The 16,468-nt window shown below is 48.0% G+C and overlaps 1 protein-coding gene across 2 annotated transcripts in view; it reads left to right on the top strand.

Annotated features, from left to right (window-relative positions):
• HHAT (hedgehog acyltransferase) overlaps positions 1 to 16,468 on the top strand; it is a 212,010-nt gene that overhangs the window by 40,612 nt on the left and 154,930 nt on the right. For both annotated transcript variants that reach the window (XM_054563293.1, XM_054563294.1), the window contains exons 5-7: positions 463 to 657; positions 1,644 to 1,859; positions 9,797 to 9,968. In XM_054563293.1, the coding sequence (XP_054419268.1) occupies positions 463 to 657; positions 1,644 to 1,859; positions 9,797 to 9,968 (583 nt within the window). The remainder of the gene's footprint in view (positions 1 to 462; positions 658 to 1,643; positions 1,860 to 9,796; positions 9,969 to 16,468) is intronic.

Below are 16,468 nucleotides of genomic sequence, written 5' to 3'. Positions count from 1 at the left end.
TGGTTATTCAATGTCAATCACTATTACAATTTGATAATTAAATAGGAAGATATTCTCTGATTCTCTTAAGACAAGACTAAATGTTTTAATCAGGTTGACTATGCAAAGGCCTCAAAATCACAGAAAGCAGGTAACATACACTTTTTCTGTGACATGAATGTGACTGTGAATAATATGCTACTAAATAAAAATATAATTAGATACTTAATTTTGAATCTGTGGTTTCAACTCTAAAAGGCTTTTGTGGTTTGGATGGCCCAGGCTTCCCAGTGAGGCTCCTGAGACATGTTCACCAATCCTTTCCTTCACCCTCGCTGTAGCAGGACCGTGTGTGCGTGGGGTTGCGGAGCGCCAGCCTCTCCTGCGTAGAATCTCCAGTAACAGAGCCCCTTAGCTCACCCTTCTCTCTTTTCTCCCCTCGCCCACCCTGTGTGCCTCCCCCGCTGGGGCTCCTGTGCACAGCACAGACCCTGGATCCTCACCGCCTATGGAATGTGGGCCTGCTGGTGCGTGCTGGGGGCCCCAGGGACGGCCATGATATTTCTCCACACCATCGTCTCCTTCTGCGTAGCCCAATTCCGGTCGCTGTTCCTGTCATGGCTCTGTTCTCTCCTCCTGCTCTCCACACTGAGGATGCAAGATGTGGAGGAAATGAAGGTAAGTGTCTCTGTTTACCTTTGGCAAGGAGAAGGTCCCTTTGGCGGTGCCCCCATCCGGTAGATACCTTTGTTTTCAGGCAAGAGTCAGTAGAAGAACTGTGGTGGGGCTCCTCCTAGTGGCCACGTGGGGTTGATGCATGTGAACCCTGGTGGTGAACTCTGCAGTCAGGTCTTTTCTAGGGGACTAAGTCCTCTGAGGTTGCACAGGGCTGACCTTGTACATTTTCTCCCAGTTTGGGTAGGCATGGGTGGTGGCACACATCACTGGGTCAGGAATAAAGGGAAAAGAAAGTAATAGATCCCTATGCATTTAACAAAAAAAAAGTCATCTGGAGGGAACGGTACAATTTATAGGAAACTCATTCCATATCTCATCTGGTACCACGGTAGCCCCTGAGACAGATAAGGCAGGTATTTCTTTGCATAGAGAATGTTGGGAATTTTATTATATTCTTTCTTAAATCACGGTGGAACTGGAACTCCTGTGGTGTCTTTATTTTTGTTCACGTGTTCATTCATTTGCTCAATCATTGATTCAAGCGATAGCACTTAGAACTGGTGTGCTGTGGACTGGCACAGTCACGGGAAAGAACATGATGGGAAAGGTGAGAGAGTGGACAACCCGAGTAACATTTATAAGCCTCTGTTTGTCTTCAGAATTGTTGGAGGAGCTGTCAGAGTGTCCACTGGTTGTGGCTAACCTCCCGGTAACCTACTGGATAGAGCTGACAGATGCATATCTGGGAAAACCTTCATTATGTTGCATCAGGCTTAATGCTAAGCTGATGTTAGAGACACTCCTTTGCCCACTGCTCATTAACTGCTTGTTTTGATTGCCAAGGAGATTTTCCTGCTGTTCAGTGGTTCTCAACTCCCTTTATGGTACATCTCCTGCTCTACCCGTGGAAGAAATCTCTCTCCCCGGAGATTGGATGATGTCCCTCCTTGCCGTTCACGGGCTGTTCTCTCCTGGTGGCTTTGCAGAGAGGGTGGTACAAGACAGAAAACGAGTACTACTTGCTGCAGTTCACGCTGACCGTCCGCTGCCTGTACTACACCAGCTTCAGCCTCGAGTTCTGCTGGCAGCAGCTGCCCTCTGGGCGCACCTTCTACTCCTTGCCCTGGATGATGGCCTACGTCTTCTATTACCCGGTCTTCCACAATGGGCCCATCCTCAGCTTCCCGGAGTTTGTCGCGCAGGTGGGTCCCTGGGGACTGGATTGGTTTCTGCAGATTGAGCCTCTGTCCTTGCTGACATGTTCCTCTTGAGTGTTTTCATTCAGGGGCGCCCACAAATTTAAAACACATATTATTGTCTTGATTTTTTTTAATGTAATAAATACTTCAGGAAAATCAGCCTTCAAAATAAAGGTCCCCTTGTCCCAACCCTGATTCTTGGTGGACTGCAGCAACCAGGATTAATAACGGCGCAGCGAGGAACTCATGGGGAACCCTGCAGGGCAGCCCGGGGAGAGAAAAAATTGAAATCTCACGGTATTGCTTGCAAAGTAGGAAGAGGAACTGTCTAAGCTGTTGGTTGGCAAGTAGTATGCTCTCTTTTATTTTTATGAACTGCTATAGCCTGGGAATTGTTCAGGGCAACTTAGATGGGAAGGCAAAGAGATCTGGAAGGCAATAGTGTTTTGGGGTCTGGGATCCTGTTTCAGCCCAGGACCTGCCTGCCTTCGCTGGACAGCAGCCGTGTCTGAAGCTCATGCCACTCTGTCTTCATCATTCTCACCTCACTCTTCCTCCACCTGAGATTTGTTTCCCTCATTCCACAGCTGGCCTCATGGAACATGTTTATAAAATTAATTCACCGATGGTGTTCGTAATTGAAAATACCCAAAAAGTGTCTCTCAGGGACATTCCCACCACCTACCACCAAAACAAAACAATCTTGATTGAGGTGAGAAGAATAATATGCCTGCACACACAGTACATGCCTGCACCTGTGGTACATGCATGCACACACAGCATGTGTGCATACCACACACACATGTGCAAGTCCACACACATGTACACACACATGCCTAGAAATGTAGTTTAAAGTGCAAAGTCAATGTTGAACATTTTTGGAGGACACCCTGGAATATGCCTCCTAGACAAGTCATAGGGTTCTTAGAAATCCCTTAATTATGTCTTAAAAATTCCACTAATTTATGCATTTATGTATTGTATTCAAAAGTATATTCTGCATTATAATCATAATGTCATATTTTAAAATTGCCCATTATTTAACTTTTTTCCCTCTGCAAATCTTTAAGTGAAGTTGGTATTCTAGGCAGATGTGTGTTTAGCATTTGGTTTTGCAAACCTCAGTTTGGGTTACATAGGATCAATCATTCTTTTGTCCTGAAGTAATTTTAAATCTGTGTGAAAATCATGTTTAAAATTATTGTGTAAAAGGAAGAGGCGGTTAGTGATGGCAGCTGATCCTCTAACTCTGGTTCTCAAAGTGTGGGCCCTGCACCAGCAGCATCGGGATCACCTGGGAACTTGTTATGATTCAGGGGTTCAGGCCCGCCCCGGGCCTGCCAAGTCAGGGGCTAGGGGTGGGGCCCAGCCAGGCGGTTTCCCGGCCCTCCGGCGATGCCGATGCATGCGGGGAGTTGAGAACCACTGCCCTGAGATCCTCAGAAGATGAGGGTGCACGGGGTGGGATTTGGTAGGCACAGTGCAGGGTGGGCTCAGGCCTTCCAAGTTGTCTCTTTTATAATCTCCTCACCATTGTGAGTTTTGAATTCTTCCCAACATTTCAGCCAATAACTTTTGGACTAAACAGCCACATCCGCCTGCCGCCCCCCCCCCCCCCCCGCCGCCCCAAGACACCACTCTCAAGACAGTAATTTTCAGAGAAAAATGGACCCAATCCATTAAGAGGAAGCAGGTTATTTTCCTAACTGACTGTTACCCACTGAGGAGCTTTGCCCTATGGGATGTGCACTTTATGATTACGCAAACCATCACTCTTCTTCTTTCTCACTTCCGTCTTTGAAATTGCGCCCTGGAGGGTCTCGCAGGACCCCTGGAGGCCCATTGCAGGGTCCTGTGTCTGTTACCGGAGCCAAGCTTTGGGCTCATTGCTCATCTAAATCCTCAGCCAAGGGCAACGCTCCCTTGAGTTTCAGTCAGGGGAAGAGAAGGGCTCGTGTCCTCCTGCAGGGACTCAGGTGTGGCGCCTGGGTGACCCCTGTGTCTTATCTCCCTCTTTGCTGCCCCTTCTCACAGGTAGCAATTTCTGAAAGCAGGGAACTCAGAAACACACATTGAAACCGTTCTCTGTGGTGTAGGGATATTCACAGAAAAGTTGGTCTGGAAAAGCTAAGATGTTTAGTGAGCCAGAGGGCAAGTGGAAAGACAGCCGGGAGGTCCTGCAGCTGCCAGAGGTGCCTGCGGGGCACTTTGACCTCCAACGAGGAAATGGGTGTCGAAAAGTGGAGCCGCTGAATGAGGAAGCTAATCCAGGGGTGGAAGGATCCTTCCAGAGAGGCCAGAAGAGAACGGTGGGACAGGAGGAAGAAAGCTAACTGGGAGGGCTTGTAAGCAAGGTTTGCTCTGCACAAGTGCTTGCGTGAATGAATACATGACTTCAGACAGAAGGACTGTAATGTTAGAATTCGCCATTCTTAGCCTCTCAGGTCAGTGCTTACAAGCTAGTGAGAGCAGGAGGATGAGGCTGTGCCACCAGGGGGCAGCAGAGCCTCACGTGGAAACCAACCCAGGACAGAAAAGCAGTGGCCAGCTGGGAACCTCCAACTGGAATTGCCAAGATGACCGTGTTAGGCACACCCGTGGGAGAAGATATCTTTCATCCAGTTTTTTTTTAGCACGTACATTTACACACACAAGATGAGGGGAGTATAGATGGGGTGTCTTCTGTAATGTAAGAGGCATGTGGAGTTTGCACATATCAATCATGAACAGGTAAAATTTGTTGAAAGGCCTCAGAGCCTGCACTCGAGGGTCCTCTCTGATGGCATTTGCCGTGTCAGGGACGGGAGCTCCATTTCTTTTTCTCCCATGTTCTGTGGAGTTTAGATGCTGAGCTAGGGGTGAGGCCGGGGTCCAGGGGGTCTAGGAGGCAGGGCGGGCTGTTCACTTGCTTAGCGTGGCCTGGGCCCCCACATCTTACTCCAGATAGGTTGAACTGTCCAGTGTGGGACTGGGCTGGGGGCAGGCGGTGAGCCGGAGGTGGGTAGGGCCGGGGCTTGTTCTTGCTGAGGCCGCGCCTCTGCTCCCTGAAGAAGCGCCCGCGCTCAGATAGGGAACTGCATATGGTGAAGACGCTGGAACCAGCCCTCGTGTAGCGTTTGAATCCCTGTCCTGCTGTGGCTTGGGAGTGTTTGGTGACTTACTTTACTTGTGACTCAGTTTCCTTATCCCTCACAAGATTGTTTTAAGGATTAAATGAGTTTGTATCGGTAATTCAATTTGACATGTAAATACTATAAAGTGTTAATCATTACTGTGAATGTTGCTGTCGTTATGCGAAAAAATGTGGGGCAATTCTGGGGTGACTTTAGGCCTGAACGGAGACCCTGGGTGTCCAGTGTGGGAGTGGGCTCAGCAGCAGGGCATCCTGGCCGCAGAAGAGGCCAGCGTGCTGGCTCCGTCTCTCTGGGAGAGAGACCAGGGCTGCTGCTGCAGGCCTGGGGTGGGGGGGCCCAGCCCTCAAGGGGCCAGGTCCAGCATGCGCCAGGCAGGCAGGCAGGCAGGCAGGCAGCGTCCCGGACAAACTGCGCAGGGCGTGCACCGGGCTCTGGTTCGAGAACCTATCTGGAACAATACAAACTGTAATAAGTAATGCTAACTGAGCACTTGCTCCGAGCCAGGCTTTGCATATTCTAACTCATTTCCTCCTCTCAACAGCCCTAGGAGAGAGATACTGTTGTTATGACCACTGCACAGCTGGTAATATGGAGGCAGAGGAGGAGAGAGGCTCACAGCATGCAGACTGGGGTGGGAGGAGTAAAGGCCTGAGCCTTGTGTGCCGACTTGGGGAGTGCCCAGGACTCAGAGAGAAGGTGCGGCCAGGCTTGTGGCCATGCGTGTCTGGAGGCTCCCGCCGGCCAGACCAGGTGCCAGTCCTGGGCAGCAACGCCCACTGCAGGCCCCACCTGCTGTGCTGGCAAGAGGCCACTGTGTACCACCTACTTTGGTCTGGTTGACGGGGGAGGGGGCAGCGAGGGTCTGATTGGGAATGGCTTGTTGGGAGTAGAGCTTTGGTCTGTGACCACCAACTGGACTGAAGCTCCCCCCCCCCCCCCCCCCCCCCCGACTCCAGTGCCTGGAACCAAGCACAGGGGTTGGAGCAGAGGAGGCAGAGCTGAACAGCTGGTTCTGGGAAGGTTTTTGTTTGGTGCCTTCAAACACTTGTATTATTACTGCGTGAAGGAAAAGAACCTTTCCTTTTTGAAAACTGTCATCTTTAATCATCGGAACATCTCTAAAAGCCTTTGATATTCCTTTGTATGCAATTTGCATGAAATGAGGTTTTAAAATATAATCTGTTTTAAAATGCACTTTGCAGATGAGTGAATGTGTATTTTTTTAGTGGTGCCTTAAATTCCCACTGATGGCAGTTTCCAGTGGCGTTAAGGTTGGCACTCCCCTAGGTTGGAAATATCTCGAATGAAGTGCTTTGCACGCTGACAAGAGAGCAACCCTGCTCAGTGGTGATCTGTGCGTGGCATGTCTTTTCTTCCTGCTGGATCGACAAAGGACCAGTGCCGAATTTCTTATCTAAAAGGAAGTCTACTAGATTGGAGATATAAATAGACTGTAACAATGACCTGACGCTGAAGATGAAGACCAATAACCACTTTTTTGTTAAAAGCAAGTAGAATGAAAAATCGGACTGGTCTCCTTCTGCTGGGTGCCCTTGTGCAGTGGAGGAGTAGACTCTTCCATTCCCCACGCGGGGCGGCCACCAGCATCAAAAGGGAAGGTCCCTTCTGCGCCAGTGGTGGCGCACGGTTTGCCTCCTGAAACCCTGTAGGGAAGTGTCGCCCTGGGAAGGGCAGGTAAGTCATTACTGGGAAGCCCACCAGCCACAAGTGCACATTGTGTTTCTTCTTAATCATAGATGTTGATGTCATTTTGGACCGCACATGGATCGGGAAGAGAAAGGAGGGCCTCTGAACTGTCGCTGCAGTGTGATGCCCGAAGCCGGGCGGTGCCTGGATGGAGGCGTTTCCCGATGGCCTGGTGGGGCCTCCGTCCCACGCAGCTTCTCCGCTCCCTGGGTGGGCTGCACACCGGGTGACGCGCCGGGGCCTCCAGTGCAGGTCTGGTCTTCAGGGGGCCTGCGCTGGGGGGCGGCTTCTGCTCAGGGGCCCATGGGCCACGTGCAGAGTCGCTTACTTGGAAATGGGAGACATTCCATTGCGCAAATATTGTCTTCTGTCAACACTGCTTTTGAGGCCAGCATCGTGTTGTCCGGGGAACTTGCTTCCCACCGAGAGTCTGGCTCCGAGAAAGGCCGGTCTGTTGGTCTGAATGGTTTTGGCCTCTGTGTCTTAGCCTTGATGCTGCCTTGGTGGGAACTCTTCCGGCCTCCACAAGGGACACTCTGTAATCGTCTCCTCATTGGCTGACGGTCATTATGTCAAAGTGAATTTGGTTTAGAGAGCTGGAAAGGGTTGATAATTAACAAGGAGGAACTCCGTGCATAGCTAAGAAAAGCTAGGAGTGAGGTGGGAAGGTCAGGAGAAAGAAAGACGGGGGCTAGCATGAGAGAGAGGAGGGGCTGCCTGCTCCAGGAGGATGCGGGGCTTCCCCGGGAGACGCCGACACTAGGCATGCTTTAGAGGAAGGGTGAGGAAACAGACCGCGCTGCCTCCTAGCAGACAGGGCCACAGTCTTCACAACATCGTGTTACTTTTTTCCCTGATCATGAAAATAAGCAATTGTTGAACACAACCTAAAAATCTTACCTTCCAAAGAAGACCATCACTGTTGCCAACTTGGTGTGCATCCTTCCAACCTTTCATTATTTAGACTCATTGTACAAAAATAGTTTTCATGGCTCCATAATATTGAGGATCAGTCATGCAGTTCACCAACTTTCTAGTGTTGGATTTTTGGGCTCTTCCTTTTCCATCTCAATTAAGTCACACAGACAGAAATGGTCAGGCAGGTAGGTACCTCTGCGCCGAGGATCTAGCCATCCACCAGCTTGGTGAGGTCGGCTGTGCAGGGTCCGGCAGAGCACTGCACTCTTGAGGTGAGGATTCCAGTGGAAACCACCCTTGGTTTATGCCTGCGGGGGCATCTGCATGGGCTCACGCCGTGCAGCTGCGATGGCAGTCAGCTGCAATCAATGCCAGTCTACAACCCCCGCCCTGCCCGGCCTGCCTTCCTGGCCGACCCTTCCCAGCTGGCGCCTCCCCTGTCATAGCTGACCTGGTGAACCCTTCAAAGCAGTCGCTATTTCCTAATCATGCAGGTTGGTGTGGCCATGGGACACTAAAGGAAAAAGAAAGTTCCTGTTAATATGATCAATTTACATCAAAATGAAATCAGCCAGCTGTCCCTCGTGTAACTAACCAAGTGGCAAAAGGGCAGATTATTGTAATGCCATGAGCCAGACAAAGCTTCTTAGTCTGGCTTCTTGCTGTACGAGGGCAGGTGGAGAAAGCGGTAGAACGTGTGTCAAAATGGAATAACCATAAATCCCCTGGCGTGCAGATTTGCCGTGGACTCTCAGGGGAGCGCCAGCCCCTCCCCCTGGCCACCCAGGGACCCCCACGCCTTGATGTTGGGGGAGAGTGGAAGCTTAAGAGGAACCTAGGGATTACCTGCCCCAGGGAATAGGCCTTGTTGATATAATGTCTAGAACCCTCATTGTCAAATGCTGGATCGAGCCCATTGCCCCTGCCAGCTAATGTTTGCAGATTCAACCCCATCCTTTATGCATTCGCCGCTCCTCTGCATTTCAAGGCGGCCCCCTGTCTAATGAAATGTTGTCGGTGTCAGATGCAGAAAACTTCCACAGGCTCTCTTGTTTTACTGTCTGTCTGGTGCTGTGAGGCTGAAAGAGAATTCACTTCAGCTTTTATCGCATGCTTACGCATTTCAGAATCTGTTTTAAATTTTTGCGCATCCCTAAACAGCTGGCGGTGAGGCGAGATCACAGAACCAGGCTACCTGGGCAGAACTTTAGACTTTTTTGGTCTGTATTGTCCACAGGTATTGAGTACATGCTGAGTGGTTTGTCTGTGTCTAGCACAGTCAAAACATCCCTCTGTCACCTTTGATGTCTGGCCCTGAATCGTGCCCTGATTCTGCCCCGGGTCTGCTAGTCTGGGACACCACAGGGGAAGAAGGTGAAGGTGGAGAATGTGCGCTACAAGGCACCTAATTATCAGACATTGACTACCAGTTACCCAGTGCTTTTCATGTGCCAGGTGCTGTACGTACTACCTTGTTCCTTATATTTAATCATCACAACAAGTTTTGATTATTTTATATATGAGGGAACCAAGCCTCAGTGAGGGTAAGTAACTTGCTCAGGATCACAGAGCTATGTGATTTGTGCTAGAATCTGATCTCGACTTTGTTTCACTCTAAGGTCCACGTTCTTGACTATGACACTGTACTACCCGTTAAGCCAGAGACTTGTGCCACATGCTGTCCCTGATTGTGTTTACTCTGCCTCGTTTCAAAAGCACCTGCAGTTAAGGCGATGTGGCCACACCTAGTTTTCCCCTTGTTCTCAGGCTCCCTGTCTCATTACCAGGCCTCTGCCCTTTCTTGACATGGCCCTACTTTCACCAGCCTTAGATGTGGGTGGGAGACAAGGCAGGGGAACACTGAACCCGGAGAGACCCGAGTCCCAGGTGTCTGCAGGCTTGTTTCCAGCGCGAAGGTCTGCAGAACCCGTCTTGGCTCTTGGCAGTAGCCTAGCTTGTCATTCCATCCCGTTCTTACTCGGGGACAGAGTTTTCAGGCTCAGGTGTGATTTTTTAACCCACAAACACGGAGTGTTCCCAAGGCAAACTAAACCAAACCTCTTTTGGTAGAAACAGCAATTGTATTTGTAGGCAGTTTATCAAAACCATTGTGTCGGGGATGATTCGAGAGACTTTCAAGGGGGAGGTGCAGTCTGATGACTTGTTTCGTTTCCACCTTAGATGCAGCAGCAAGAGCCCTGCTCACTGAAGATCAGCATCTCCGTCCTCGCCCGGGGGCTGTGCCGCCTCTTCTGCTGTTGGTGCCTGGCTGAGCTGATGGTTCACCTCATGTACATGCACGCCCTCTACGGCAGCACCCCGCTCCTGAGGACTGTCTCTTTTTGGACCTTAGGTAATTGTGGAAGTCGCTATCCATATAACCACCGTCAAGAATTAGCTTCAGAGTGAACCTGGCCTGGAGGTCGATGGGGGTGCAGTTGCCTTGAGCAAACCCTTTTTTTTTTTTTTAACCTTGTTCCTCTTGTGGCCAAGATGGCACCTGTGTGAAGTGGCTGGTGGAGGGGAGGGCCAAGCTTTGGGGTCTGGGAACCAAGGAAGGTCAATCCTTTTTCCTAATGGAACCTGACTAAGCTTAGCTGGGTCTGCCTCTGCCTGGCATGGCCAGCACATGACAGCAGAGGGCGAGAGCTGCTGGGGGTCACCTCTGTGTCCCTGCTAGGAGGCAAGGCTCCAGGGCTGAGGTGTTCTGCAGCCTCCTTACTGTTCTTGTGTACATATAGAATGTGAATATGAGCTTTAGACTCGGACAGTCCGAGTCGGAAGCTCAGCTCCACCCACGGCTAGTGGCAGCCTTTGGCCTCTTGCTAAAACTCTCCGCATCTGTACAGAGAACAGGACCTGTGGGCTGTCTCAAGAATTAACTGGAGCTGTGCAGGTGAAGGGCTTACCTCACAAAGTGCCTGCTAGCTCCAGTAAATGGCGTGTGCCTGTGTAGGGTTCTGTCTTAGCCCCTTTGTCTTGCCTACCTGTTTCTTTATATCCGCAAGCAGGTGAGATGGAAGTCATTTCCTCAGCAGGATGAAGTTTCCAGTACAGGACTCATCTGCGCAGAAACTGCTGTTCCTTATTCCTGTGGCCAAACAAGCCGTGGCCACGCCCCGTGCTCAGCTATGTCTCCTCATTTCCTTGTTTGCTCTCCTTTCAAGAACTCCCAGTGGTAGCTGAATTCACCCTGTGGTCTGACCTCAGCTTGTGCTCCAGTGGGAAATGTGTGATCTTCCGGCCAGATTAAGCTGATCCCTGCCGAGGGCAAGGGATCAAGCCAGACTCCTTATCGGCTACTCCTAATCTGTGTGGTGATTTATAGATGAAAAAAACCAAACCAAACCAAACCCTGACTGTCGTTGGTGTCACACAAGCTTAATGCGAGTGTTTTTAAGGAAGTTGTCTTTTCACACTGGAAAAATGCTGAGCTGTTTTGATGACAGCCTCTTCTTTCTGAGCAAATGTTTTTTTATAGTTGGAATGATTAGTCTTCTAAGGTTTTAGCGATGTGATTGGACAAAGCAGAATAGGATCATATGATAGCTTATACTGAATCGAGCCCCGGTTGTCCTGCATTCAAGTTAAGAGGTGGTATAAGTTGGGATGATTTTAACTCTGAGTAATGGAAAACACAACTCAAAATGAAGTTTAAGCAAAAAGGGAAAGCTGTACCTCATACGACTGTTACTTCAAAGGTTAGCACTAGGGGCGCTGTGTCCTGTGACTTAAGAAAGTCGTCAAAGATTCATGTGTGTGTCTATCCTTCAGATTAAGAATGAACCGGAATCTTAGAAGCCCCATTTGTATCCAAAGTCCCATCACCTTCTCTCACCCTCTCCTCAAAGATATGTTCATGATTCCCTTTTATACAACTTAAAAAAAAAAAGACTCTATTTTTAGAGCAATTTTACGTTTACAACAACATTAAGAGGAAGGTACCTCTTAGCACCTCTAAATCTCAGTGTCCCTCTCTGTCAAATCAGAATCCCAGCATTTGCCCAAAGAACCCCAAAGGCTACTGGAGAAGAACAGCTGCTCTCTGGTTGCCCGAGCTCTTTGGAAACTTCCAATCACACAACACGTGGAAATTGTCGTTACCTGTTTATTGGACGTACATGACACGAAGAGGGGTGCCCCCGAAAGCTTGGAAATAGGAAAGTACAGCCCATTCCTGGAGCAGACCATTATGTCAATGCACGGCGGACCGCAGGTGGGGGTCTCAGTCAGACCTGACTGGCGATAGCTTCACTGGAGGCTTTACCTGGTGAAATCTTTCTCTTGGGAAGATTCTGCCGACCAGAATGGGAGGAGCTTTGGTCAGAACTAGGCAGGGAAAGATCCACAAGGCAAGTCCTGACAGTTCCCATCAAAGCAGCGACTGGGAGGAACGCAGTCCTAGCAGTTTGTTTTGTCACGTCCAGTGGCGAAACACCCCTGCTGTGGGGCCAACGCCTCCCCCTCTCAGGGCTGAATGCCATTAAGGTTCGTGTCCTCTGGCCAGGCCCCCCGGCCCTGTGCTCTTCCTCACTCAGCAGCGCTCTGAGCAAGCCGATTTTCTGTGGGCTTGACCCGGCGAGAAGAGGGATCCTTATATGAAAATATGAGGCCCGGGCTCCCTTAGGGGTGTTTCTCCTCACTGTAGGTCAGCAAATTGGCATTAGAGATCGGTCTCCGTGAGCTTGGTTGTAGGCATCTGCCCCAGGACAGATCTCCCATTGGGTATTGACAGGTGAGTCCAGGGGAGCTCAGCCCGGCTGGGGCGACTTTGTCAGGGTGCGGCTGCCTTGGCAGGGGTTCCCGCTTGGTGTCACAGCTTTCCATTGGCAATGTGGTCGTGGTTTGATTTGACGCCGCATCTGGCTGGAGAGTCTTTTTTTCAAAAATTCCCATGCTCCACCCTACCCCCGTTAGCAAACATCAGCTTGTTCTCTGTATATGTGGATCTATTTCTGTTTTCTTTATCTATTTATTTAGTTGTTTTAGATTTCACTTATGAGTCATATATGATATTTGTCCGACTTACTTCACGTAGCATGTCACCCTCTGAGTGGCCATGGGATGGACCCTCTAGGTCCATCCATCTCATCACAAATGGCCAGATTTCATTCTTTTTTGTTGCTGAATAATATTCCCTTGTGTGTGTATGTCTATATATACATAATATACATATATATATATATTTGTGCATGCCCCATTTTTTATCCATCCATTTATTGATGGGCACTTACGTTGCTTTCATATGGTAAATAATGCTACAATGAAGACACTTTTTGAATTAGCATTTTTGTTTTCTTTGGATAAGTACACGAAAGTGGAATTGCTGGATCATGTGGCAGCTTTATTTTTAATGTTTTGAGGTATCTACGTACTGTTTTCCATAGTGACTACACACATCTGCATTCCCACCAACAGTGCACAAGGGCTTCCTTTTCTCCACATTCTCTCCAGAACTTACCTAAGATTTAATGGTGATGGCCATTCTCACAGGTATGAGGTGATACCTCATTGTGGTTTTAACGTGCATTTCTATGATGATTAGTGATATTGAGCATCTTTCCATATGTCTGTTGGCCAGCTGTATGTTCTCTTTGGAGAAATGTCTATTCAGGTCCTCTGCCCAGTTTTTAATTGGATTGTTTTGGTGTTGAGTTGTATGAGTTCTTTATGTATTTTGGATATTAACCCCATATCATATATATCATTGGCAAATATATTCTCCCATTCAATAGGCTATTTTTTCATTTTGTTAATGGCTTCCTTTACTGTGCAAAACATTTTTAGTTTGATGTAGTTGCATTTTTTAATTTATGCTTTGTTTGTTTCCCTTGTTTGAAGAGATATTGCTAAGAATTTACTTACTATGTTTTTTTAAAATTATATATTATGACTATACTACTACCATTCTCCCAAGTTTTTCCTCTTTGCTTCTCTCCACCGAGCTCCCCCGCCACTCCCTCAGGCAGTCCTCAGCCATTGTCCATGTCCATGGGTCATGCATGTACATTCTCTGGCTACTCTATTCCCTATGCTGTACTTTACACCCCATGAGCATTTTGTAACTACCAATTTGCACATCCCAGTCCTTTTGCCCCCTTCACCCATCCCCCCATTAACCTCCCATCTGGCAACCATCGAAACGTTCTCTGTATCTATCATTCTGTTTCTTTTCTGCTTGTTTAATTTATTTTTTAGATTCAATTGTTGATAGATACGTCTTTGTTGCCATTTTATTGTTTATATTTTTCATCTTCTTCTTCTTTAGAAGACCCTTTAACATTTCATATAATGCTGGTTTAGTGGTGATGTACTCCTTTAGCTTTTTCTTGTTTGGGAAGCTCTTTATCTGTCCTTCCATTCTAAATGATAGCTTTGCTGGGTAGAGTAGTCTTGGTGTAGGTCTCTGCTTTTCATCACTTTGAATATTTCTTGCCAATCCCTTCTAGCCTTCCAAGTTTCTTTTGAGAACTAAACTGACAGTCTTATGGGAACTCCTTTGTAGGTAACTAACTGCTTTTCTCTTGCTGCTTTTAAGAGTCTCTTTTTTTCTTTAGCCTTTGGTATTTTAATTATGATGTGTCTTGGTGTGGGCCTCTTTGGGTTCATCTTGTTTGGGACCCTACCCTCTGGGCTTCCTGGACTTGCATGTCTATTTCCTTCACCAAGTTCAGGAAGTTTTCTGTCATTTTTTTCAAATAGGTTTCCAATTTTTTGCCCTCTCTCTTCTCCTTCCCGCACCCCCATGATGCAAATGTTGGTACGCTTGAAGTTGTTTCAGAGGCTTCTTTACAATATCATCATTTTTTTTTGGATTCTTTTTCCTTGCTGTTTTGATTGTTCATTGCTTCCTTATATTTCAAATTGCTGATTTGATTGTCAGCTTCATCCGTTCTACTGTTGGTTCCCTATAAATTGTTCTTTAATTAAAGTATCCTTCATTTCTGACTGGATCTTTTTTATGTTGTTGAGGTCCTCACTAAGTTCCTTGAGCATCCTTATAACCAGTGTTTCGAACTCTGCATCTAGTAGCTTGCTTGTCTCCGTTTTGTTTAGTTCTATTTCTGGAGTTTTGTTCTGTTCTTTCATTTGGGCCATGTTTCTTTGTCTCCTCATTTTGGCAGCCTCCTTGCATTTGTTTCTATGTATTAATATTTGGTAGAGCTTCTACATCTCCTAAGCTTGGTAGAGTGGCCTAAGGTAGTAGGTGTCCTGTAGGGTCCAGTGGCACAGCCTCCCCTATTATCCAAGTTGGATACTTGTGGTGCGCCCACTTGAGGTGTGCTGTGTACACCCTCTTGTTGTAGTTGAGCCTTGATTGCTGTTGGCACATCCAAGGTCAGCCATCACCTGTGTTCTGTTCAGGGTCAAACAGCATAAGCTACAAAGTGATCTGCAGTTGGCTGCTACTTGTGCTGGGCTTGGAGGTGTCCAGGTGAGGCCAGGCTGTGAACTGAGGCTGGCTGCTGCCAGTGCTGGGTCTGGGGCCACTTAGCCAGAGGTATGGGGCTCCCTGAGGCCAGAGCTGATTGCTTGGGAGAATTTAAGAAAATCTGAAGCATTGTCCAAGACAAGCCATTTGTATGGAAAAGCCACTAGAAACAGCTTATGTGGGCCTGGAAGTTGGGTGGGGCAGGGCCTTAGGGAATCACCAGAGTAGGGACAACAGTGTAAACCAGGTTGATAGAGTCTCAGATATGCTGCTGGCTGCTGGCTCTGTGGCTCTGTGGTGCGGGAAGGCTCAGAAAAGCTACAGTGGCCTCTGCCAGCGCTTTCCTCTGGGTGAAAGCTGCCTGTGGCTCTGGCCCTGATGCGGGACAATTCGGTTCCTCCCCTATATGTCTCTGGTGCCTTTCAATCTGGTGCCCCTGCACTGGAGCTCAGAGGGAGTGAGTCTGAGTAAGTCTGTGTGGGCCCTTTAAGAGGAACTTCCAGGGAGTCCAGCAGTTTCTGTCTTTCACAGCCTCAATCTTCCTGACACTGGAGCCCTGGGCTGGGAGCCCTGGTGTGGGGCTGGGAGCCCTGGTGTGGGGCTGGGAACCCTGGTGTGGGGCTGGGAACCCTAGCTTCTGAGATATCCCTTCTGATTTTTATCTTCCACTCATGGTTGTGGGACCAGCCCCTTCTGTGTCTCTGCCTCTCCTACTAGTCTCGATGTAGTTACTCTTTAATTTTGTACTGGTAGGACTTATGTTCAGCTCGATTTCTGACAGACCTGAATGATGATTGTTCTGTAGTGTAGCTGTAATTTTGATGTGGTTGTGTGAGGAGACAAGCCATGTTTACCTACACTGCCAACTTCACAGAAGTTGCCTATGTTTCATAGGAATTTTATAGTTTTTGGTCTTTTATCCATTTTGAGGTTTTTGGGGGGTATATTGTAAGAAAGTGGTCCATTTCATTATTTTGCATGTATTTGTCCAATTTTGGGTAGCATTTGGTACTCTCAAGCAGTGTATTAAATAGCCCCATAACTCCAGAAAATTAGCGTCGTTTCCAGAAGAATGTAACGTCTTCCCAGGAAAAATTTGCAGAATAGGAGATCGATTTAATATTCCAAACCCAAACACTACTTATTGAAGAGACTGTTTTTACCCCATTGTATACATTTGCCTCCTCTGTTGTAAATTAATTGACCATATAAGCAGGAATTTATTTCTGGGCTCTTTATTTTATTCCATTGATCTATGTGTCTAGTTTTATGCCAGTACCATACTGTTTTGAATATTGTAGCTTTGTAGTATAGTTTCATATCAGGGAGTTTGATACCTCCCACTTGCATCTTTCTGAAGACTTCTTTGTCTGTTTGGGGTCTTTTGTGTTTCCATATAAATTTTAGGATTAGTTGTTCTA

Source organism: Pteronotus mesoamericanus, unplaced genomic scaffold (genome assembly GCF_021234165.1).
Source record: "Pteronotus mesoamericanus isolate MK-2021 breed Mesoamerican mustached bat unplaced genomic scaffold, CSHL_Meso_final scaffold_705, whole genome shotgun sequence".
NCBI lineage: Eukaryota > Metazoa > Chordata > Mammalia > Chiroptera > Mormoopidae > Pteronotus > Pteronotus mesoamericanus.
The sequence above is the reverse complement of the archived record's forward strand: the minus strand, read 5'-3'. Positions and strand labels throughout refer to the sequence as shown.